The sequence below is a fragment of the Thamnophis elegans genome, chromosome Z (genome assembly GCF_009769535.1).
Source record: "Thamnophis elegans isolate rThaEle1 chromosome Z, rThaEle1.pri, whole genome shotgun sequence".
NCBI classification, from domain to species: Eukaryota; Metazoa; Chordata; class Lepidosauria; order Squamata; family Colubridae; genus Thamnophis; species Thamnophis elegans.
The window spans coordinates 140,267,746-140,292,761 of record NC_045558.1 but is presented as its reverse complement, the minus strand read 5'-3'; the positions used below and the strand labels follow the sequence as shown (position 1 = coordinate 140,292,761).

The 25,016-nt window shown below is 49.2% G+C and overlaps 1 protein-coding gene across 1 annotated transcript; it reads left to right on the top strand.

Annotated features, from left to right (window-relative positions):
- Positions 1-5,950: 5,950 nt before the first annotated feature.
- On the top strand, positions 5,951-24,711 carry CZH14orf93 (chromosome Z C14orf93 homolog). The gene is made up of 6 exons (XM_032234520.1): positions 5,951-6,705; positions 8,723-8,989; positions 10,467-10,528; positions 14,289-14,392; positions 15,066-15,178; positions 24,257-24,711. The coding sequence occupies exons 1-6, from the start codon at positions 6,202-6,204 to the stop codon at positions 24,656-24,658; spliced, it is 1,452 nt and encodes a 483-aa protein (XP_032090411.1). The 5' UTR covers positions 5,951-6,201; the 3' UTR covers positions 24,659-24,711.
- Positions 24,712-25,016: the final 305 nt, after the last annotated feature.

The window sequence follows — 25,016 nt, the reverse complement described above, 5'->3', positions numbered from 1 at the left end:
TGACTAGGGGGAACAGTTGACCAGTGGAACGGCTTGCCACTAGAAGTGGTGGAAAGTTTCGTTTACTGGAAGAGTTCAAGAAGAGACTGGACTGCCATCTTGTCAGAAACGGTGTAGGGCAGTGACGGGTAAACTTTTTGTTGTCGGGGGCCGACGACAAAATGCACATGTGACACACACCCACCCCGGTGTGCCCCATGCATGCGTGCGCATCCTCCCTTGCTCATTTTTGGCTCCCTGGTTGGTGCAGGAGGATTTCCAGGCCCAAAATGGGGCACTGGGGGCTTTCATTTGGGCCTGGAAAGCCTCCTGCATCAACCTGGAAGCCAAAACGAGATGATGCGCAAGGCCACAAAATGCTATGCGCCACCCCACCCATGTGCCTTGCCCCCCCCCCCCATGCACGGGGACATGCACAGTAGAGACCCGAACACCAGCTGGTGTTGTTCAGTGTGTGTGTGTGTGTGTGAGAGAGAGAGAGAGAGGCAACATATATAGATATATAGATACAGAGAGAGAGAGAGGCAGAGAGAGAGTGAGAGGGAAAGAGAAAGAGGCAGAGATACAGAGAGAAAGAAACAGAAGCAGAGATACAAAGAGAGAGAATGAGAGGGAAAGAGAAAGACAGGCAGAGATACAAAGAGAAAAAGAGAGGCAGAGATAGAGAAAGAGAAAGAGAGGCAGAGATACAAAGAGAGAGAGAGTGAGAAAGAGAAAAAAGAGAGGCAGAGATAGAGAAAGAAAGAGGCAGAGATACAAAGAGAGAGAAAGAGAGAGAGAGGCAGAGATAGAAAAAGAGAAAGAGGCAGAGATACAAAGAGAAAGAGGGAAAGAGAGAGAAAGAAAGAGGCAGAGATACAAAGAGAGAGAAAGAGAGAGAGAGGCAGAGATAGAAAAAGAGAAAGAGGCAGAGATACAAAGAGAAAGAGGGAAAGAGAGAGAGAGAAAGAGGCAGAGATACAAAGAGAAAGAGGGAAAGAGAGAGAGAGAGGCAGAGATAGAAAAAGAGAAAGAGGCAGAGATACAAAGAGAAAGAGGGAAAGAGAGAGAAAGAAAGAGGCAGAGATACAAAGAGAGAGAAAGAGAGAGAGAGGCAGAGATAGAAAAAGAGAAAGAGGCAGAGATACAAAGAGAAAGAGGGAAAGAGAGAGAGAGAAAGAGGCAGAGATACAAAGAGAGAGAAAGAGAGAGAGAGGCAGAGATAGAAAAAGAGAAAGAGGCAGAGATACAAAGAGAAAGAGGGAAAGAGAGAGAAAGAAAGAGGCAGAGATACAAAGAGAGAGAGAGTGAGAAAGAGAGAGAGGCCCAGAGAGAGAGCTCTGCGTGTCACCTGTGGCACGCGTGCCATAGATTTGCCGTCACGGGTGTTAGGGTGTCCTGTCTGGATGGGCGGTTAGACTGGATGACCTCCAAGGTCCCTTCCGACTCTGTGATTCTGATACCTACCACTGTGTGTGTGTTGCATGAACAGAGGCAAAAAGTAATGGGTCTCCCCACTGATATTCAGCCGGTTAGTTACAGCCTGGAGATGTTTTGCGAGATTAGTGAATAAGTGGCAATTTATATTGAGGCTCCTGTTCTCGCAAATCCACTCAGAGATCACTCATTAGTTGAAAAGTTTTCAATTCCCCGGCACTTTTCATCAAAGCCAGAAGAAAATAAAATCACGGGAGGTAGGGAGGGAGAGAGAAAGAGAGGAGAGAGAGAAAGAATGGGGAGGCAGAGAGAGACAGGCAGAAAGAGAGAGAAAGGAGGAAGAGAGAAAGGGAAAGAGGAGAGAGAGAAAGAGTGGGGAGGCAGAGAGAGAGAGACAGAGAAAGAGAGAAAGGAAGGAGAGAGAAAGAGGAAAAGAAATGGGGAAGAAAAAGGGGGAAAGAGAAGAGAGAGAAAGTGGGGAGGCAAAGAGAGACAGAAAGAGAAAGAAGAGGGGGAAGAGAAAGAGGGAGAAAGAGGAGAGAGACGAGGGGGAGGCAGAGAGAGAGAAAGAAGAGGAGAGAAAGTGGGGAGGCAGAGAGACACAGAAAAAGAAAGGGGAAGAGAAAGTGGGAAAGAGGAGCGAGAGAAAGAGTGGGGAGGCAGATAGAGAGAAAGAAGAGTGGAAGAGAAAGTGGGAAAGAGGAGAGAGTGGGGAGGCAGAGAGAGAGACAGAGAAAGGAGGAAGAGAGAAAGGGAAACACGAGAGAGAAAGGGGGAAGAGAAAAGGAAAGAGGAGAGGGGGGAGAGGCAGAGGGAGACAGAAAGAGGAAAAGAAGAGGGGAAGAAAAAGGGGGAAGAGAGAAAAAGAGTGGGGAGGCAAAGAGAGACAGAGAAAGAGAAAGAAGAGGGAGGAAGAGAAAGAGGGAGAAATAGAGAGACAAGAGTGGGGAGGCAGAAAGAGAGAAAGAAGAGGAGAGAAAGTGGGAGAGTGAAAGTGGGGAGGCAGAGAGAGACAGAGAAAAAGAAAGGGGAAGAGAAAGTGGGAAAGGAGAGAGAGAAATAGAGTGGAGAGGCAGAGAGAGAAAGAAGAGGGGAAGAGAAAAGGGGAAAGAGGAGAGAGAGAGTGGGGAGGCAAAAAGAGACAGAGAGAAAGAAAGAAGAGGGGGAAGAGAAAGGGGGGGAAAGTGGAGAAAGAAAAGAGTGGGGAGGCAGAGAGAGAAAGAAGAGGGGAAGAGAAAGGGGGAAAGAGGAGAGAGAGTGAAAAGAGCTCTGTTTTCAGTGCTTATAGTAACTCCAACGGACGCTAAACAAACAGTTGTAAGTCAAGGATGAGCTGTAACACGACAATGTGGCAGAGCTTTATCCGGGTTTTCTGATAAGTTTTGGACTGTCGCGGAAGCTGGCCGATATCTGCAAAACTTGCCAAGGAGTCTCTGAGAGTCACGAATCAATGAAGCAAACTAATTGTCTCCTGCAAACTCCACTCCCCTGTCGCTCCTCTTTTATTCCCTCTGGGAGGGGCCATTCATCATCCACCTGTGGCCTTACTCCCAAGTCGACCCCTGTTCTTTAGCTGTTCCCAGTGATGAAATATAGAACATTTTGCTACCGGTTCTGTGGGCATGGCTTGGTAGGTGTGGCTTGGTGGGGGTCATGTGACTGAGTGGGTGTGGCTATGTAGTCATGTAACTGGGGGATCAAAAGACAATGTCCTGCTGAAGCAGGGTTGGACTAAATGACCTCCAGGTCCCTTCCAGCCCTGGATTGTCCCCTGAAGCTGCTTCTAGTGCCAAGTTTGTAGTCCTTCCTTCCTATCCTTTCTTCTTTCTTTTTCTTTCTCCCTCTCTTTCTCTCTTTCTCTCTTTCTCTCTCTCTCTCTCTTTCTTTCTTTCTTTCTTTCTTTCATTTCCAGCACCGCCCACCCCACATTTTTGACCTAGCAGGCTGCAAGAAAGCCTGCTGGGAGCAAAAACAGAGCCCCCCCCCCCACATTTCCAGAGACCCTGTAGTAAACAAAATGCTTAAAAAGTTAAAAAAAAAAGTTTCAAAGATCAGCTGTGCGACGTGCGATAGTCGGAACGTTTTTGGTTTTTTTTAACCTTTTTTAGTATTTTTTTTTACTGTGAACCATTAGCATTTTTTGCTACGGTTCGGAAGAATCGGCCTGAACTGGTAGAATTTCATCCCTCGCTGTTCCCTTCATCTGGCAACTCTGCGGATGCGCACACTGGGAACAGGTTCCAGCTATTTGTCTGCAGGGGTGGGTTTCAACCGGTTCGCGGCGGTCCCTGCGAACCGGTTGGTCGCCGAACCCGGAAGTAAGTAACTTCCGGGAACGGCGAAGGGCCGCCCCCGCGCCCGCGTGCCCGCTCCTTACCCATTTTTGATGAATTCTGCGCTTCCACGCATGCGCAGGACGCATACAGCGCCTGTGCGATCCTTCAGGAGCAGCTGGAGCATCGCACAGACGCTAGTACGCATGCATGTGCCGCACGTGTGCACACGCGCACCGCACGTCTGCGCGAGGACGCCGCCAGCCTCGTTCCAAGCGAACCGGTTGGAACGGGGCAAGAAACCCACCCCTGTTTGTCTGTCTCCCTGATGTCTGACTCCGAAGCAGTGGTGGGTTACGCCTGGTACGCCCTGGTACGGGCGTACCGGTTCCTGCCTGGGAGCACCGGGTATTGTTCCGATACGGTGCTCTGGAGGGCCTACTTGCCTGCCCGCGCTCCTTACTGGTATTTGAGCTCTTTGGGGCTTCCACGCACGCGGCACGTACGCCGCCTGCGCGATGCTCCGCCAAGCAGCTGGAGCGTCGTAGGCGGTAAGTATGCATGCACGCGCTGGGCGTGTTCATGTGGTGGACGCCGGGTCCCGTTGCACCATACTGGTTGCAACGGGATCCAGAACCCACCACTGCTCCAAAGTTAGCCGATAACTGTCCGACGGCTCTGGCCCCCTCTCTGCCTCCGACACAGAGCCCTCATCAGAGCCTTCTCCAGACTCCAGGACTGCCCCGTGTTCCTCCCCAACCTCCTCACTGTCCGAATCAGCTGGCAAGTCTCCTGGCCGCTGGCAGGCAACAACAGAATATTCCACTAACCGGGGAAATGCTTGTTTTTGAAAACCCCACTTCTCGTACGATAGTTTCCCCCGCCGCTCCCCTCCCAGCGCTGAGTTAATTGCGAGAGTCCATTGACAAGACACTCAGGAGGCCATGAATAAAATTTACAAGAGGTCAGCAGCGAGTTAATAGAGTTTCCGACGCTGCGGAGTAAGAGCCAAGAGTCGGCAAAGCGGAGAGATGCTGAAGGATCTGTTCTGAAGGAGTGTTTTCGGCTTCGAAGGGCCGCTGAAGCGAGCCTTAAGATGGGAAGTGGCTCCAGCCACTTTTATGAATGTTTATTCATTTATTTGTCTGCTGATTTTGATGAAACATAGCCATCGTCCCTTCCTACACCAAGAGTCCCTACAACAGTAACAACCCTGTGAGGTGGGCTGGGCCCAAAGTCACCCAGCCGGCGTTCATGCCTAAGGCAAGACTAGAACTCAGGTTTCTCCTGGTGATTGGCCCAAAGTCACCCAGCCCATTATCGTGACTAAAGCAAGACTAGAACTCACAGTACCCTGTTTTTTTTTGGCAATCATCCAGTCAACCTGTGTGTCTAAGGTGGAACTAGAACTCACAGTCTCCTGGTTGACTCAAAGTCATCCAGTGACTTTCATAGTTAAGGCAGGACTAGAATTCACCATCTCCTAGTGATCCAAACTCACCTAGCTGGCTTTTATGCCTAAGGTGGGACCAGAGGTGGGTTCCTACCGGTTCGGCCTGGCTTGACCGAGTAGGTAGTGACTCGGATGAATATGCGCCCGAACTGGTTCTATCGTCAGCATCTATGGCGCCGCCATCTTGTTTTTTCCTTCAGCGCATGTGCAGAAGCATTTTTTTACTTCTGTGCATGCATGCGCAGCATGCATCAAGTGTGCATACTGCACGCGCACCTGAAGCGCATCCCTGAGCGAACCGGCAGTAAAAGAAGCTAGAACCCACCCCTGGGTGGGACTAAAACTCACCATCTCCTGGTGATTGGCTCAAAGTCACCCAGTGACTTTCGTAATTAAGGCAAAACATAAGGTAATTAAGGGACTGTCTCCTGGTGATTGGTCCAAAGTCATCCAGCCAGTTTTCATGCCTAAGGCGAGACTAGAACTCACAGCCTGCTGGTAATTGGCCCAAAGTCACCCAGCTGGCTTTCACCCTAAAGCAGAACTCCCAGCCACCTGACTTCTTGCCTGATGCCTTCACCATTAAACCAAGTTGATTCTCTTTTGCTCCCCTTGGTTGGCAGAAATTGGTTAGAGCAGGGGTCAGCAATATGCAACTCTGGAGCCGCATGTGGCTCTTTCAGCCCTCTGCTGTGGCTCCCTGTTGCTGGTCAGCTCCACAAGGACAGGTAAAGGAAAAAGGATGCTACACTAGGAGGAGACTCTATGGTGGGGGAACCGGACTTCCAATCAACTCCAAAATTTAATGGGGGGCTCCTGGTTAGAACCTCTGTGGCTCTTTGAGTGTTTAAGCTTGCTGACCCCTGGGTTAGAGACCCTGGTTCGAAATCTCCAGGCTGTTCCAGAAAATCTGATGCTAAGCCACGCTCATCCAGCTGCTTTATTTTCCTTGATCCATCCTTCGGCAGACTGGTGTCTACACGCCGAACCGCAACCTGAGGCTTTCCACTCCGCACTGGGGTCGCCTTCCCTTCTACAGTCTCTGAGATCCCGTTCTCGATGTCATTCAGCGCCACCATCTTGTTCTCCCCGCCTCATGCTAATGAAGCCAAATGCTGCTGTTGCACTTGCAAGCAGGAGCCGGGGGTTCCCGTCACGGTCCCACCACCCCCGCCCCCATCGTCCCCTCCTTGCACCCCCATCACCATCACGGGCACGGGGCTGGCGGTCCAGTCCTCAGAACAGCTGCTCCACGTCATCTACCAGCGGGTTGAAAAGGCCGTCAGCTTAGCCGAACTGGCGCTCAGCTTGGCGAAGGCCAACAACGAAGCCCTGAAACGTCTCGAGGAAGACATGGCGGCTCTACGCCAGGGGCCTGTCATGGCCCTCAAAGCCAGCCCCCTGCAGCTCCCCGAGGAGCCCGAAAACGAGGAGGAACTGGAGGCCGAAGAGTTTGGGAATGGCGTCCAGGTGGTCATCGAAGAATTGAAGCAGCTGGGTGCCGCGTCGGCTGCAATGGGGCGGCCTGAACCTTTGGCCTTCTCGCCCGTGCTGGCCCTTGGAGTACGTAGCCTAAAATCGCGGGCCTCCATCTCTACCACCTCATAAAAACCCACGCCATAATCCTATCCCTCCGGTCGGGCACAGATGGCATCATGAATAGTTGATGGTGTTTCTCGCGCTTCCTGCCAACCGACCCTCCAGAGAGTGGCGGTCTGGGAGTCGCGCCAGATCCGGGGCGGAGAGGCTGCAATGAGAGCCGAACAGAGTGGCACGGTTGGCAATGCCATCCCAAGCCGAGCTGCAACTGGGTTTGGCGCTGTTCGAGGCAAATGAAGAATTGGGGCCAAGAAGGGGTGGAGTGGGAGTTGGCAGCAAAGGAATGCGGAAAATCTTCCAGCGAGATGAAGAAAAAATGCCTCACGGCCTCCGGTGCTCATTTGGGCCTGGCAGGATTTTCCTTCGCGAGCGATCCAACGAGACTTTGCTCTATCAATGTGTGCTCAGAGCATTGTATATTTTGCTTTTGGTTTTCTAGTCCTCGATTTACGGCCATAATTTCTACTGCTCAGCGAGGCAGTTGTTCAGTGAGCTGTGCCCAATTTTGTCACCTTCCCTTTTCACAGTTGTTAAGTGAATTGCTACCAGTGGTGGGTTCCAGATCCCGTCGCAACCGGTACGCTGCGACGGGGACGGGCGTCCACCACGTGCACACATGCTGCACACAGAATGCGCACCCACCGCCCACGACACTCCAGTTGCTCGGCGGAGTGTCACACAGGTGCCGTACACTGCGTGCAATGCGCAAATGGGCCAGTTGGGTCAAATATAGGCAGGTGGGCCCTCCGAAGCACCATACCAGGGCGTACCCCCTCCAACCCACCACTGATTGCTACCGTTGTTAAGTGAATCATGTGGTCATTAAGCGATCCCGGCTTCTCTCACTGATTTTACCTGTCGGATGCCATCTGAGTTGGTTGCCAAAGGGAATCTCAAATGACTGGGGTGCTACAACTGTCGTAAACACATGTCAGTTGCCGAGGGTCCAGATAGCTAGCGCTTGACTTACAACAGTTTGTTTAGTGACGACGGCACTGGAAAAAGTGACTTAGGACCATTTGTTCACAGTTACAACCTTTGCAGCATCCCTCCTGGACATGTAATCAACATTCAGATGCTTGGCAGATGGTTCATATTTACGACTGTTGCTGGGTCTCAAGGTTCAAAGGGAATTCCTCTCCAGCAAAGTCCCAGCCAACAGTCTCTCATGAGATTTCACAACTACAGACCTTTATCAGGCTTGGAGAGCTGCCAGGCCGATATCTTCCAAACACCATGCGGTAGCAGCAATTACTTGTCAGGAACTGATCTTCACCTTAATGAATTGAACTAATTGTCTCCTGCAAACTCCCCTCCCTGTTTGCTCCTCTTTGTCCCCTATGGGGTGGACCCATTCACCGTCCACCTGTGTCTTTACTCCCGAGTCAGCCCTTGTTCCTTAAATGTTCCCTTCACTTGGCAGCTCTGTGCATGCACACATCGGGAACAGGCTCCAGTTGCTCTTCTGCCCCACTGTTCTCCGACTCTGAAGGCAGCTGATAACTGTTGGATGGCCCTGGCACCATCTTTACCTCCGACGCAGAGCCTTCCCCAGACTTCAGGACTGGCCCATCTTCCTCCCCACCCTCCTCACAGTCTGAGTCTGCCACCAGCTCCGCTGGCCACTGGTGGGCCACAACAGGGATCCCCTTTTGCGACCTTCTGACAAGCAAAGTCCATGTGGGGAGCCGCATTCACTTAACAACTGGGTTACTAGCTTATCAACTGCCGTGATTTGTTTCACAACGGAGGCAAGAAAGATCGTTAAACAGGGCAACACTCTCTTAACTCATGTCTCCCTTAACAGCAGAAATCTTGGCCTCAATTGTGGTTGTAAGTAGAGGACGACCTGTATTCATACATCAACTGTCTCGCTTAGGCCTGAAAATTTGGGGCTCCCTTGTCGTAAGCCGAGGACTTCCAGCAAAGGTGACACCTGTTTGCGTAGGACGTGTATGTATAATTCTCCTTCTCCCGCCAGGTAGCCGAGGAATGTCCTGCAGAAGATGCACCATTGCCACCAGTCTATGCTCCTCCTTCCTCTCCTACCCCACAGATGGCCCATCAGCCACCTCTCCAACCTCTGGACGAGTCCACCTCCTGTCCAGAGGGATCCCCCAGCAGCACGACTCACAAGGAGACCCCGAACGGTGAACCCCATTTCTGCGTAGGCTTCACTGGTCTCCCTTGCAGGAGCAGAAACCTTGGGCAGAAGAACGCCAGGCGCAAAAGGGATCTGGTCTTATCTGTGAGTCGATTCCCTTCCTTGGAGTGAGCTTGTGACCCACAAGACACGTGCCTTGTCTGAATTGTGTTTTTCCTCACTTGGGACCCATGGCATGATACCGTGTTTCACTGAAAGTAAGATATCGCGTATTTTTCGGAGTATAAGACTCACCTTTTTCCTTCAAAAAAAGAGGCTGAAAATCTGGGTGCGTCTTATACATTGAATACAGCATTTTTGCCTCCCGAAATCCTGCCTCCTACACCAAAATAGTTGTGCATAGCTTCTAGAGTGCTCCTGGGGGCTGGGGAGGGCAGAAATGAGCAAAAACGGGCTGATTTTTGCTCAATTTTGCCCCCCCAGCCCCAGGAGCACACTATAAGCCTCCTAAAGGCTATGCATGCAATTTTTTGGACAAAAAACGGGCCCATTTTCTTGAAAAATGGGCCGTTTTTTTTGCTCATTTTTTGGGGGGCACCTGCCAGGAGTACTCTGCAAGCCTCCTAAAGGCTATTCATGCCTTTAAAAAAAACGGGCCCATTTTTGCGAAAAACGGGCCCGTTTTTGCAAAAAACGGGCCATTTTTGGGAGGTCGGCAGAGGGCAAAAACTTTTTTAAAAATTTGCCTCTTCAAAATCTTGGTGCGTCTTAAACTTCGAAAAATACAGTATATCGTTTCAGACCAAAAGAACCATTAGGTCTTATTTTCTGGGATGTCTTACTTTGCGACCTCCTCCCTCCTACCATCTGCTTGCTCGCGGCCACAATGGTTTACAGCATCTGGACCGGGAAATGACGGAATGCTGGAAGCTTTGAAGCACTCCAAAGTTTTGTCTCTCTCTGGTAAAAAGTGTTTAGGTGCCTATGGGGCGCTTGGGAACAAAGTGATTCTCAGAGGCGCCCAAATACTTTTCGCCCCAACGGAGAAATTATGGTATACTTCGCCCCAACGGAGAAATTATGGTATACGTTTCAGGGCAGTGAAACCGGAGCTAACTGTAAAAAGTATGTGCTGGAGGTTGAGGCGGGGTGGGGGTGGAAGAAGGCAATCCAACGCGCTGCGTTGTGTCCCATCAACTCTCGGCTTCCCCAGAGCTGTACCAGGGTATGTGCCCACGCGGGGCATTGGAATCGCCTGCCTCCACCCCTGTGCCTCTACCTCCACCAACTGCCGGTGCCACTGTGCAAGCTGCCTGCGAGGCTCCCATGAGTCACGCCGCACGTCCTGTTCACTTGTCCCCCCCCTGCTTCTGTCTTCATGCTCAGACTTGTCTGCACTTCGCCATGGACTGCAACTGCTGCCAGACGCCATCGTCCCCACCACCATGCTCTCTGCCTCTTATGCTGGCCATATCGATCCCCGGGCTTATTTTGGGGGTAGGGTTTATATTAGGCCCACCCTAAAAATCAGGCTACAGCTTATTTCCAGGGTAGGTCTTATTTTCAGAGGAAACACGGTAGTTCATCCGATCCTCACATTCTTCTCTCTTTCCCTTGGTAGAAATTGGTCCACAACGTTCACAACCACGTCGCCAACGAAAAACGCTTTGACGGTGCGGAAAGGTGAGGAAAAACCAGGTGTTGCTAATTACAAGTAAAAAGAGACGTGGGGTTCCACCACAAAACCGCGTTCGACTAAAGGGCGCTCGACGAAACCGCGTAGCTGACGTCATCACAGCATGACGACAGCGCAGAGAAAAAAGCACGCTGTAAACGCTAAACCTAAAAGTAACCCCTAAACCTAAACCTAACCCCCCTAAACCTAATCCTAAACCTAACCCTTAACCTAACCCTAAACCTAACGCTAAACCTAATCCTAATCCTAACCCTTAACCTAACCCTAAACCTAACCCTAACCCTAACCCTAACCCTAACCCTAACCCTAACCCTAACCCTTAACCTAACTCTAAACCTAACCCTAACCCTTAACCTAACCCTAAACCTAACGCTAAACCTAATCCTAATCCTAACCCTTAACCTAACCCTAAACCTAACCCTAACCCTAACCCTAACCCTAACCCTAACCCTAACCCTAACCCTAACCCTAACCCTAACCCTTAACCTAACTCTAAACCTAACCCTAACCCTTAACCTAACCCTAAACCTAACCCTAAACCTAACCCTTACCTTAACTTGAATCGGCTTGCTTTCAAAGCGCTATTTAAAGCGCCCTTCTTTCTCTGTGCTCGCTGTTGTCGCCCTGTTGATGACATCAGTGACGCGGTTTAATCGGGTGTGCTTTAGTGGAGCGCGGTTTTGTCGTGCCACGGAGACGTGGTGGCACAAGTGGTTAGAATGGGGTAGTGCAGACTGAGTCTGCCCCACTGCCAGAAGTTTGATCTGGACTGGCTTGAGGTTGACTCAACCTTCCGGCCTTCCAAGGTCGGAAAAACGAGGACCCAGGTTGCTGGGCTAACTCTGTAAACCATTTAGAATGGGCTGTAAAAGCATGGCGAAGCGATATATAAGTGCTATTGCTACAGATAATCCTGGACTTACAACCATTTGTTTAGCGACAATCCAAAGTTGGTGCTGGAAAAAGGGACAGGTCCATTTTTCACACTTACGATCGTTGCAACATCCCCGTGGTCACATGTTCAAAATTTAGACATTTGACCATGGACTCCTATTTATGATGGTCGTTGTATCCTGGCAGTGGTGGGTTCCGGATCCCGTTGCAACCGCTACGGTGCAACGTCACCGGGCGCCCACCACATGGACATGCGCAGTGCACGCTTGCATACTTACCGCCGCAACGCCTCCGCTACGCTCTGCAATGCCTCCGCGATGGTCCAGCTGCTCGGTGGAGGGTCACGCAGGCGCCATGCACTTCATGCCCCTGTGCGGAAGTCCCAAAAACTTCAAATACTGATAAGGAGTGCAGGCGGGCGGGTGGGCCCTCCGGAGCACCGTACCGGAATAGTATTTGGTGCTCCCGGCAGGCTCCGGTACACCCGTACAACCAGGGCATACCAGTTGTAACCCACCACTGTGTCTTTGGGCCATGTGATCCCTTTTTGCGACCTTCTGACAAGCAAAATCTATAGAAAGCCAGATTCACTCAACAACCGTGTGATTAATTGAACGAGGGCAGTGATTCACTTCAACTTTGGCAGGAAAAGTTGGAACCCATTCCAACAAAGCCGCCCCCTCGATATCCCTTGGCTCCAGCTCTGGGTCGTCCTCCTTTGCAGATTCAGGCTCCGATGGGGGACATGACATCCTGATGGTGTGGTGTTTTTTTTAATCATTTGTGCATGCCATGGGCAGAGGTGGGATTCAGCCGGTTTGGATCGGTTCGCCCGAACCAGTAGTGTCCTATTTACGCATGTTTTCAAGCCGCATTCATGTGTGCAGTTTGCAAACTGCACGCATGATCAAAATGCATGCACGGAAGGCCAAGCACACGCGTGTACGGAGTGGGCGTGCTCACATCTGTGAACTGGTAGGGAAAGTAAGGGAATGCCAACCCTGGCCATGGGTCACAATGGGTGTTTTGTTGTTGTCGCAAGCACAAACCCAGCCAAGATTTTTCTTCCATTCATCTGGCTGCCTGCTTCCATAAGTGGATCCCATAATCCCTTGTTATCAGCAGCGTCTGATTTATTGATGATAAATCTATAACGCAAAAGAAAAAACCACTTTATCAACAGAGAGCCGTCCTCTCCTGTGAAAAATTGAAAACTGCGCAGCTTAGTCCTTGACTTCACGATCACAACTGAGTCCCACATTTCCCTGGCTAAGCAAGTCAGCTCAGTGGATTTTCGCCCCATCTTAGCGACCTGGCTTGCCACGGTTCTTAAGGGAATCCCTGCAGTCAGGTTAGCTGTGTGGTTGCGAAGTGAATCGGGCTTCCCCGCCGCCTTCGCTTGTCAGAAGGTCACAAAAGGGGATCACGGGACACTGCGACCGTCGTAAATGTGAGTCAGTGATCAGGATCATCCCCATTTTGGTCACAAGAGCATGATCCTAAGGGTGAAAAAGTCACTTTTTTCAGTGCTGTTGTAAGGTCACTGTTCTGACCCCCCCTCTTCACACACCAAAGCACTCCGAGACAGATACTTCAAGGATTTATTAACACACAGACTAGCCCTTGGCAGCAATCCAGCACAGACCAGACCTTGGCAGCAATCCAGCACAGACTAGACATTGGCAGCAATCCAGCACAGACTAACCTTGGCAGCAATCCAGCCTGCCAAGCTAGCCACGAGAGTTCTCCAGCTCTAGTAAATACGTTGACTCCTGCAACGAGCGTGTGGACAATCATTCCTTTTATAGTCTTGAGAGGAGCCTAATTACCACCAGCTGAGTGCAATTATCTCCTGTAACGGCGCAACTGTTCCTTACGCCTATTAGCTCTTCGGTGCCGGGCATCCAGGACCAACTCCCTTGTCTTCTCCCCACTGCTCCAATGCATGACGTCAGGATCACACTCCCTTGTCTCCTCCCCACTGGTCCAAGGCTCCGGCGCCTCCTGGTGGCCAACCAGCCTCTCTGCACCCTGCTCGGAGTCGGAACCCTGTCCAGGGTCCTCCACATCCTCCAGAGCCGACTCATAGGGCCCCTCACTGTCGGAGTCTGGTGGCAGCTCCAACGGCTCCTGCTGGGCCACAACAAGTCACTAAGCAAAGTGTTGAAAGTCGAGGGCTAACTATATTTAATACCACAAAAGCGTGCCTTTTCCCCATGCATTGTAAGTACAGCATTGGCAGGGGTGGGTTTCACTTATTTTTATCACTGGTTCGTCCCGCCCATGCGTGCATCTCCATGCGTGCACCCAGCCTTCCGCACATGCATTTTGTTTCTGTGCACGCCTTCCGCACATGTGCTTTGCTCATGCGTGCGCCTTCCACTCATGCACCTGGCCTCAAAAACATGACTAAATAGGACGGCATAAGAGCCAGGACAGGTGGTCAGGCCCACCAGCGATCTCCGCTACCAGTTCATTCGAACCGGTCCGAACCGGCTGAATACCACCTCTGAATATTGGTCTTTTACTGATATTATTGGGCTTTTATGCTAGAGTGGTGGAGGTGGAGCTTTAGCCTCACAATCAGGAGGCTGCAAGTTCGATCTTAGATAGAGGCAGATACTGTATTTCTCTCTCTGAGCACAATGAGAATATATCTGCTGAATATAACTCTGCATTGGCGACAGGTACAGCAGCTGGCCAGTAAACACTCTGTTAGCTCCATTCAGTTGCTCAGACTCCACTCCGCAATGGATTATGGGGTCGTTGATGATGATTGTGATTTATGCTAATTTTTTAGTACCGTTTTTGAAGTTCTTCATTGAATATTTTACTCTCTTCCCTCTTTTCCAGCATTAAATCATCCTGGAATATTTCCGTAGTGAAGTTTTTGCTGGAAAAACTCAAACACGAATTGGTCTCCAATCACCATAATTATACCGATAAGGAACTCAAAGGTGAGCTGGGTTTTGTTTTTAAACCCATCCTTCCGGTTTCTGGATTCCGGTGCTAGAATGTACAGGTACTCCTCTTCTTATGATGCTTCATTTAGTGACCGTTGGTAGTTGCAACATCCCTGAAGTAAGTGACTTCGGATCAGTTTTCCACAACCTTGCAGCGTTCCCATGGTCACGTCATCCAAATTCAGACGCTTGGCCCTTGGTTCCAATTTATGACGGTTGCAAAGCCCCTGGGGGTCAAGTGATCCGCTTTTGCGACGAGCAACGTCAATGTTAAGCCGGATTCACTTAATAACGGCAGTCAGTTGCTTAACTATGGCGTAAAACGGAGCAAATCCGCACTTGAACGCATGGCTCACTTAGCAGCGGGAATTTGTGACCGGAATCGTGGTCGTACGGCGAGGACTGACCGCATTCCAAATTTATCCCCCAGCCCCACTGGGGAAAAAAAACATGACGTCTCTGTCCTTCGCTAAACTGAATATTTTCTTCGGCTTTCGCAGCAGCTGCCGGCATTTAGTCTGCAACTGATGGATGATATTTGAAATTGTTGAATTGTTTACGCAGAGATGCGTTTATAGCGGCCTCTGGCGAGTCTAGACCCTGATTCTGCCTTCTGGATTGCTGATTGCTGCACAACTCACGCACAGACGATGTTTTCTCCTTTTAGGTGCTTGCGTGGCCTACTTCCTGACCAAGCGGCGTGAATATCGGAATTCTCTTAATCCGTTCAAAGGGCTTAAGGAGAAAGAGGAGAAGAAATTACGCAGCAGGCGGTATCGGGTAAGCCTTAGCAATTCCATGCATTTGGGGTATGTCTAATCAGTGAAAAGAAAGACTTGGGGGGTGACATGATAGTAGCCTTCCAATATTTGAGGGGTTGCCCCAAAGAAGAGGGGAGGGGCACCTGTTCACTAAAGCTCCTGAAGGCAGGAAGATGTCCGGGTTCCAAATCGCATCCAAAAGTAAATCAGAGTCCGAGGCAAAGTATTTATTAAGACAGCCATGTTGGCACATCTGGGAAAACCCGAATCTGGAAGCTTCCCGTTTTCCCCCCACCCAGTTGAAAGTTTAAGATCTTGTCCCCCACACCCACAAACCCATCACACGGTCCAATCTTCCACTGCCATGCTGGCAATTTCGCCCATCCAGTTCCGGTCAGGTGCAGAGATGCAAAGACAAAGGATGACCTTGGTTTTCTAGAAAGAATTTTGTTTTGGCTACCTACCATCTCACTCCGTACAATCCCCCCTCCCATTTTCCCACGATGGAAAAGGCGTAGTAGAATAATAGAAAGTGTGGCAGGCGAAAGATCCGAGAGGAATATGGCTGCAGGCCTTACAGAAGAAGGAGCAACGGATGGAAACTAATCAAGGAGAGAAGCAATCCAGAACTAAGGAGAAATTACATGAAAGGACAATTAATCAGTGGTTAATTCAGTAGTTGTGGGTTCTCTACCACTGGAGGTTTTTAAGAAGAGATTGGAGAACCTGTTGTCTGAAACTGCATAAGGAGTTCTTTTTGAGTAGGAGGTTGGACTAGAAGACCTCCAAGATCCCTCCCAGTTCTGTTATTTTATTATTTTTGTTCACCCTTTTACAAAGGGAGGCTCAGTGGCTAAGAAGCTGAGCTTGTCGATCGGAAAGGTTGGCAGTTCTGCGGTTCGAATCCCTAGCGCCGCGTAACGGAGTGAGCTCCTGTTACTTGTCCCAGCTTCTGCCCACCTAGCAGTTTGAAAGCACATAAAAATGCAGGTAGAAAAACAGGGACCACCTTTGGTGGGAAGGTAACCGCGTTCCATGCACCTTCGGCGTTTAGTCATGCCGGCCGCACGACCACGAGGACGTCTTCGGACAGCGCTGGCTCTTTGGCTTTGAAACGGAGATGAGCACCAATGCCCCCTAGAGTCGGGAATAACTAGCACATATGTGCGAGGGGAACCTTTACCTTTAAGCCTTTTTACACATATATCGCATCCAGTTTCGGTTACCACAATATTAAAAAAACAACGTTGAGACTCTGGGAAGAGTGCAAAGAAGAGCAAATAAGATGATTAGAGGCCTAGAGGCGAAAACATATAAAGAACGGTTGCAAGAACTGGGTTTAATCTATTGAAGAGACAGACTAGGGGTGACATTGGAGAGCTTGCACAACATTTGTCTAAAATAGTAAAGGGTTTCTGGACTGAGCAGGGGGTTGGACTAGAAGACCTCCAAGGTCCCTTCCAACTCTGTTATTTGGTTACGGGTGATCCAATCATTATTCCTTTATTACTTAAGGGGGTGGGGTTTGATTGCGTTTTAAAAGCCAATACAGATTTCCACCGATTTTATTTGAGGACGTCCGTTAACCAAAATGTTGAAGCTGGGGAAATTGCACCGATAATATTCCACCGAAATCTATCGAGAAAAAGCTACTTTTCCTCCCCTTCGTTGGTGACAGAACACAGATCATCCCCGGCTTACCGCGTTTCCCCAAAAACAAGACAAGATCTTTTATATATACAGGTTCAAATCCCAGTAAGGGTATGGCTAGCTGATGAGAGCTAAATAGCTTGAAATAGATCTCTACTAGTCTCCCTTTATTTATTTATCAGCACAAATAAAATAAAAAAAAACCAAACAAACACACACACACACACACACACACACACACACACTCTTATTTATTTATTTTCCGGAATTTGTATTTTATTTTCATTTTCATTTTCATACACTCACATGTATACACCATACAGTATTAAACAATAATTGCATCAATTCCTCTTGTCAACAATGCCCCAGAAAATAAAAGCCCAATATACCTCTTCCATTCTCCATACACCTCTTTCTTCCACCACCCTCCAACTTTCTATCTTCCCTCCATCATCCCCCCTCTACCCTACTTCCCCTCGCCCTCTACCACTCCTCTCTCCAGAACCGCTCCCCCCCTTCCTTTTCGCCTTCCCCCCCCCTCTCTCCCTTCCCTCTCTACCCATCTTTCTTCTTTCCAACAACTCCTCCCCTTGGTGTATTTCCACTATATGTTAATGTACTTGGCTTATCCTATTTTTAAAGGAAAATGAAAGAAAAACAGTATACATGTGAAGACACATTGCATTGAGATCTAACACATCGTGTCTAGCCTAATATATATCCCTCCCTACCCCCCGACCCCCCGACCCCCCACCTCCTCCCCCCCCCCGACTTCCCAGAACCCGTACACGGTATAGATTTTTAACAAACACAGTCTAAAATCTATTGAGAAAAAAGAAATAAAGAAATTAATAACATCTCTACATTGATCTTAGCCTCCTCCTGCTAAGCTAACTTTAAAGAATTTAAATCATTCCTGATCTTAAGCATAGGCTAACTGGAATTTCTTGGTCCCGTATTTATTTTGTATATAGTCAATCCATTTTTTCCAGTCTCGTTTGTATCTCTCATTTGAATGGTCTTTAAGATATGCCGATATTTTAGCCATCTCGGCTAAATTTGTAACTTTCAATGTCCATTCTTGAGTTGTAAGCAAGTCTTCCTTCTTCCGGTATTGCGCCACCAACAGTCTTGCTGCCGTTATTAAGTGCAGGATCAAGTTAGTCTCTACCGCTGTAAAGGCAGTACTTATACCTAGCAAAAATAACTGAGGAGTAAACTTTATCCTTCTTTTAAAGATATTTTGCATAATCCACCACATTTTTATCCAGAATGCCTTAGCCTTTTGGCAAGTCCACCATATATGGAAATAGGTAGCATCGAGAGAGCCACATCTCCAACATTTGGGTTGTAAGACAAGATCTTATTTTCTTTTGATTCCCCCCAAAATAAGTGCTTGGCCTTATTTTCGGGGAGATCTTATTATTTTTGAGGTGCAGGAGGCCACTTAACTTCGGCCCGCGGCCCTCAGATCAGCTGATCCAGAGAGGGCTGGAAGTTCTGTCTTTGTTTCTGGCACACTGGCTCTATTTACGGCCGCCACTAAGAGAAGGGGCGCGGGACCTAGGGTTTGCGGGAGCGGCCTCCGCGTGGATGACAGGTGCATGGGGAGGTGGGGCACCTTCCCCCCTTCACCTCGCCCCCAGGAAATTGTGGTGACCGGCTGCACATGCGTTTAAATACTGTATTTTTCGGAGTATAAGACGCACCTTTTTCCCCTCAAAAAAGAGGCTGAAAATCTGGGTGCATCTTATACACTGAATACAGCATTTTTTGCCTCCTGAAACCCCGCCCCCTTCACCAAAATGGCCACGCAGAGCCTTTAGGAGGCTTTCAGAGAGCTTCTGGGGGCTGGGGAGGGAAGAAATGTGTGAAAAACAGGCCGTTTTTTGCTCAATTTTGCCCTCCAAGCTTCCAGGAACATTCTATAAGCCTCCTAAAGGTTATGCATGACCATTTTTTGGGGGAAAAAATGGGACCCTTTTCTCAAAAAACGGGCCATTTTGGGGAGTTCTGCAGAGTGCAAAAACTTTTTTAAAAATTTGCCTCTTCAAAATCTTATGCTTCGCTGCGTCTTACTCTGAAAAATATGGTATTTTAGGGGAGGGCTTATTTGTGTGTTTGTGTGTGGGGGGTATTTTAGCACATGCTTTCAAAAGCTCGATTGGGCTTATTATCCGGGGAGGTCCTATTTTCGGGAAAACAGTACAGCCCAGTGGTGGGTTCCTACCGGTTCAGATCGGTTTGGCCCAGTGGTGGGTTTCAAAAATTGTTCAAACCTACTCTGTGGGTGTGGCCTCCTTTGTAGGAGTGGCTTGCCGCCCATGTGACCGGATATGAAATTATGAATTAGTACTTAGGTTGGTCCAAGTAACTATTCAGAAACTCTGGCATTAAACCCTGCAAGTCTTAAAGCTGTCAAGTTACAAGATCCTCGCACCCCTAACGATTTAGGATAAAAAACTAGGGGTCTTCAAACCTGACAGCTTTAAGGCTTGTGGACTTCAACTCCCAGAATTCCTCCTCCAGTCACATTGGCTCAGGAACTCTGGCATTGAAGCATGCAAGTCTTAAAGCTGTCAAGTTACAAGATCCTTGCACCCCTAACCCTTTAGCAGTGGTGGGTTTCAAAAAAAATTGGAACCTCTTCTGTAGGTGTGGCCTGCTTTCCGGGTCCGCTGGTGGAACCTCTTCTAACCGGTCCGGTAGATTTGACGAACCGGTTCTACCGAATAGGTGCGAATTGGTAGGAACCCACCTCTAGTTCGGCCGAACCGGTAGTGGTTTGGCGCCCTGGATTGCTGGAACCAGCAGCGACCCAGGCCCTGCCACGCCGCCGAAACTGGTTCTCCTACGGCAGCGCCATCTTGTTTTTAGCTTCTGTGCATACGCAGAACAATTTTTAATGTACTGTGCGTGCATGCACATGAGCGAATCAACAGTAGTGCCTGTTGGAATCGACCCCTGCCACAACTGTTCAAAGTTACAATGGCATTGAAAAAAGTGACTTGTGACCATTCCTCACACTTACAACCATTGCAGTGTCTCCCCGTGATTTAGATGCCTGGCAACTGACTCATATTTATGACGCTTTATCCTGAGGTCACGCGATTCCCCCTTTTGCGACTTTCTGACAAGCAAAGTCCAGCGGGGAAGCCCGGTTCCCTTAAGAACCGCGTTACTCGTTTAAAAACGGCAGCGATCCACTTAACAACGGTGATGAGTAATGGCTCAAAATTCACTCGTTTCCCTTCACAACAGAAATGCTGGCCTCCCGTCTGGTCGTACGTTGAGGACGTCCTGTTTAGCCAAGAGGCAAAAGCACTCACGTTCCAAGCAAACATCCGTAAATGCAGCCCTGTCGGTTTCATACGAAAAGATGAAATATTCACAAGGCAAATATAAAATATTTCAAAACGTAAAGTAGTTAAATTCCCGCTGATCTCAAGCTTCTTCGTTGATATAGTGTAGTTCTCCTTCTAGACTCCATAAAATGCTGGTCTCTTTGTCAACTCCGCGGCCTTAGCCGTATTTATTTTCAAATGCAAACTTCTGTTTTTTACGATCTCCCTTTAATTGTATTTACCGAAGTGTCCCTTCCATTATCTTCCAGGGCTAATATACAATAAGGCTGGCAGTCTATCAACATTACGGTGAGAATAAGCCTTACTGGATTTAATTTAGATTTAAGGTGTAGCCCCTCCGCTTGTTGTGACCCCCCAGTGGAGCTGGGAAGCAGAGTCGGACAGTGAGGAGGTTGAGAAGGAACCTGGGCCAGTCCTGGAGTCTGGGGAAGGCTCTGATGAGGGCTCTGTGTCGGAGGCAGAGAGGGGGCCAGGGCCGTATGCCAGTTATCAGATGCCTTCGGAGTCGGACATCAGTGAGGCAGAACAACAGCTGGAGCCTGTTCCCAGTGTGCGCATGTACAGCGTTGCCAGACGAAGGGAACAGCTAAGGAACAGGGGTCGACTTGGGAGTAAGGCCGCAGGTGGACGGTGAATGGCCCCCTCCCAGAGGAAATAAAAGAGGAGCGACAGGGGAGTGGAGTTTGCAGGAGACAATTTAGTTTATTCCTGCATCCTTGCCAAGTATTATGGTGTCTGAAAGATATCGGCCTGGCCACTCGCCAAGGTCAGTAATTGTGAACTATTTTGACTGTGGTAGAGGAAAGTGTTTGTGGGAAAGGAATTCACTGTAAACTAAATAAAAGGGGTTTATTGGGACAAGGACTCGGCTCCGTGCGGCTGGGGAAACCTGGGTCAAAACAGCACTTTGCAGTTAATCGCAGAGTAAACATGCATGTAGTCCTGAATTTATGACAGTTCATTTAACGACCGTTCAAAATTACCACAGCACCGAAAAAAGTGAGCTATGACCGTTTTTCACACTTACGACCGTTGCTGCATCCTCATAATCAAAATTCGGAACTGACTTACGACGGTCAAAGTGTCCTTGGGGTCCCGCGATCCCCTTTTGTGACCGTCTGAGAAAGCAAAGTCCACGGGGAAGCCAGATTCACTTAACAACCGTGTGATTAACTGAACGATACACTGAACACCGCAGTCGTAAAACGGGCCAAAACTCACTTAACAAATGTTTCACTTAGCAACGTCAACAAAGGGGAATCGTCTTGTATCGTATTGCATCCGGGGGTCGATCAAAATTGTGCAATAAAATGAGACCAAGGAGGGGGTGGGTGTCTCCCAACTTGGCAACGTTAAGGCCTGTGGACTTCGACTCCCAGAATTCCTTGCTGCCTGAGGAATTCTGGGAGTTGTGGTCCACGCGACGTAAAGTAGGGAAGGTTGAGAAACACGGCCTTGAAGTCAGTGGGATTTTGAGCTAGTCATGATTGTTCTTTCGTAATCTAGTGGATCTTCCATAGATAATTATCTATTTTAGCAATAGCAATAGCAGTTAGACTTATATACCGCTTCATAGGGCTTTCAGCCCTCTCTAAGCGGTTTACAGAGTCAGCATATTGCCCCCAACAACAATCCGGGTCCTCATTTTACCCTCCTCGGAAGGATGGAAAGCTGAGTCAACCCCGAGCCGGTGAGATTTGAACAGCCGAACTGCAGAACTGCAGTCAGCTGAAGTAGCCTGCAGTGCTGCATTTAACCACTGCGCCACCTTGGCTCTCAATTTTGGAGCCAGGTCATTGCTGTTATCTGTGCTTCCGTGTAAACATGACAACAACAAGCCGCGGAGTCAGAAGAAAACCACAATTGTGTCACACAGGTTGTGATATCTCCGTACAGGTGGCCTCGTATGTTTTTTTTCTCCTAGTTCTCCTCTCCCAAGGGATGCCCGGGAGAATAATGACCCCGTACATAATCCCTTGCCGAGTGGAGTGTGGGCAACTGAATGGAGCTTAGTGTTTACTGGCCGGATGCCGCTCGTGTCACCAATACGGAGGTTTATTTCCCAGCAAGATATATTCTCATGGTGCCCAGAGCGAGAGAGAGAGAGAAAGATCTGCCTCTACCCAGGATCGAACTCACGGCTCCCTGATTGTGTGGCGAGAGCGCCACCTCTAGGCCACCGCACCCCTCGACCCTCAGAATAGGATAATTTTGCCAAAAGAATAATTCAGCCGCCTCTTAATCATCCAATTCAGGGCCAGGAAGCAAAATCAGGCTTATAATACTTAAGTAGAAAAAAAGCATAAAAATTCCAAAACAAACCTTTTACAAGACGGGATATAATTTAAGTTTTATCCTTTGCTTAAACAAGCAAGGTTTTCATCGGAAAATGTCCCTGGAATCCTTTTACGGTTATTATCTCCTTAAGTTATGAATGGCCGTCTCCGAGAAATAAATTTGATTTTTCCCCGTCAGACTTAGTATGCCTTGGATGACGCATAAGAAGCTTCTGGTTGCTTAAAACAAACCCTCATAAAACTATTATTTTCCCAAGCAGCAGCTCACCTCCCAAGTTGTTCCTACGTCCAGGTCGTCCTCTACTTACAACAGTTCATTTAGCGATGGTTCAAAGTTACGACGACGCTGGAAAAAAAGAGATGACCGGTTTTCACATTTACAACCGTTGCGGGATATTTCACTTAAAGGCAAAGGTTCCCCTCGCACATAGGTGCTAGTCGTTCCCGACTCTAGGGGGCGGTGCTCATCTCCGTTTCAAAGCTGAAGAGCCAGCACTGTCCGAAGATGTCTCCCTGGTCATGTGGCCGGCATGACTCAACGCCGAAGGCCCACAGAACACTGTTCCCTTCCCACCCGAGGTGGTCCCTATTTTTCTACTTGCATTTTTTACGTGCTTTTGAACTGCTAGTTTGGCAGAAGCTGGGACAAGTCACGGGAACTCACTCCGTTGCGCGGCGCTCGGGATTCGAACTGCCAACCTGCCTTTCTGATCGACAAGCTGAGCGTCATCGCCACAGAGCCACCGCGTCCAACTTTCCCTTAGCAACGTCAATAAAGGGGAATAGTGTTATATCGTATCGCACCGGGGGCCGATTGAAATTGTGCAATAAAATGAGATTGGGGGTGTGCGTTTTTGTCTCCCAACTTGGCAACTTTAAGGCCTGTGGACTTCAACTCCCAGAATTCCCTGCTGTGTGTATAGTATTCCTATATTCCTAGTGTAGATAAAGACCACTTTATCTGTTGTACTTGCCCCTGGGTTGATACACGTGATACACCTGCGCACATTCTGACATACCAACTATACCAGTGAAGGCTAACCCTTTTCATCACCCTGCGCCCACCTGCCTGCCGGAAATGGCACGCGAAACCATCCTGCGAGGAATGTACGACCTCACTATCCTTTGCGCATGATGGAGCGTCAAAACCTGGAAGAACAGCCTTCCATCGCGCATGCGTGAGCCGGCACCCGAACTTCTGGTTTCTGGAGCATGATGAACAGCTGGCTGTTGCGCCTGCATGCACCAGAAACCTGGATATTTGGGTGTCGGTGCGTGCATGCGGAATGGAACGCTGTTCTTCCGGCAAGTACAACCAACAGTGGTTTGTATCAAACAGTGGTCTTTATCTACAGTAGGAATATAGGAATACTATACATACACATACTACAAGCAGTATCTAAACAAACAGCAATTACAGCAGGGAAGAAACTCGGCGAACTGGGAACACTCTAGCCGGGCCTCCTTTTATTACACAGGCTCTTAAAGGGATAACAGCCAAAAATCCTCATGACTCATTCTGGTGATTGTTCCAGCTGGTCAGCTCTTAAATTATTACCTTGACATGGTTACCTGAAAGCCAGCTGGCCAGCACACGTGTGGCCACAGGAACGCAGAAGAGGAGCCAGCAAGGCCGCACATCCCGCACAGGACGGCCCTCCATGCCACTTCCAGCACGCGTTCCATAGGTTCGCCAACATAGACCTATACGGTACCTATGCATTTCGTTTTTCTTGCCTAAATAAATTGGAATCTCCTCTTTTTCTTTTTTCCTTCCTTTCCAAGCTCTTCGCCAACCGTTCGGGGGTGGCCCAGTTGTTGGGCTCGGAGGAGCAGCGTCTGTGGCGAGGGGTCACCGAAGAACTGATGTCGGACGAGGAAGACAGCGCCCATGAAGCTGGCGTGTGGGTGGCGCGGCCGCCCCGCTTCCGAGCGACGCCGCTCAGCCAGCTGTGCTACCGTCTGGACGCCAACTCCAAGCACGGCACCAAAGCCAACCGCGTCTATGGGCCGCCCTCCGAACGCCTCCCCTCTGCCGAAGTTCAGCTTCTGCCCCCGCAGCTCTACAATCCCCACTTCCAGGAGGAAGACCCCAAAATGGGAACCCCGGCCCACGTACCCCCCCACAAAGCTTTCAGCACCGAACTCAGCTCCTTTGTGGAGATCAAAGTAGAAAAGGACCAGTAAGGACCTTCGGCTCCATTGTACGACGGCCCGCTGAATAAAACACCAGGAAGGGAGCTGGGTTGCATACAGGTCATCCTCGATTTATAACCGTTTGTTTAGCAACCGTTCAAAGTGACCCGGGTCCTGAAAAAAAGCGACTTGCCTCTAAATTTTGATCAGCTGGCTGTGGAGATGTTTATAGCAATAGCAATAGCAGTTAGACTTATATACCGCTCCATAGGGCTTTCAGCTCTCTCTAAGCGGTTTACAGAGTCAGCATATTGCCCCCAACAACAATCTGGGTTCTCATTTTACCCACCTCGGAAGGATGGAAGGCTGAGCCGGTGAGATTTGAACAGCCGAACTGCAGAACTGCAGT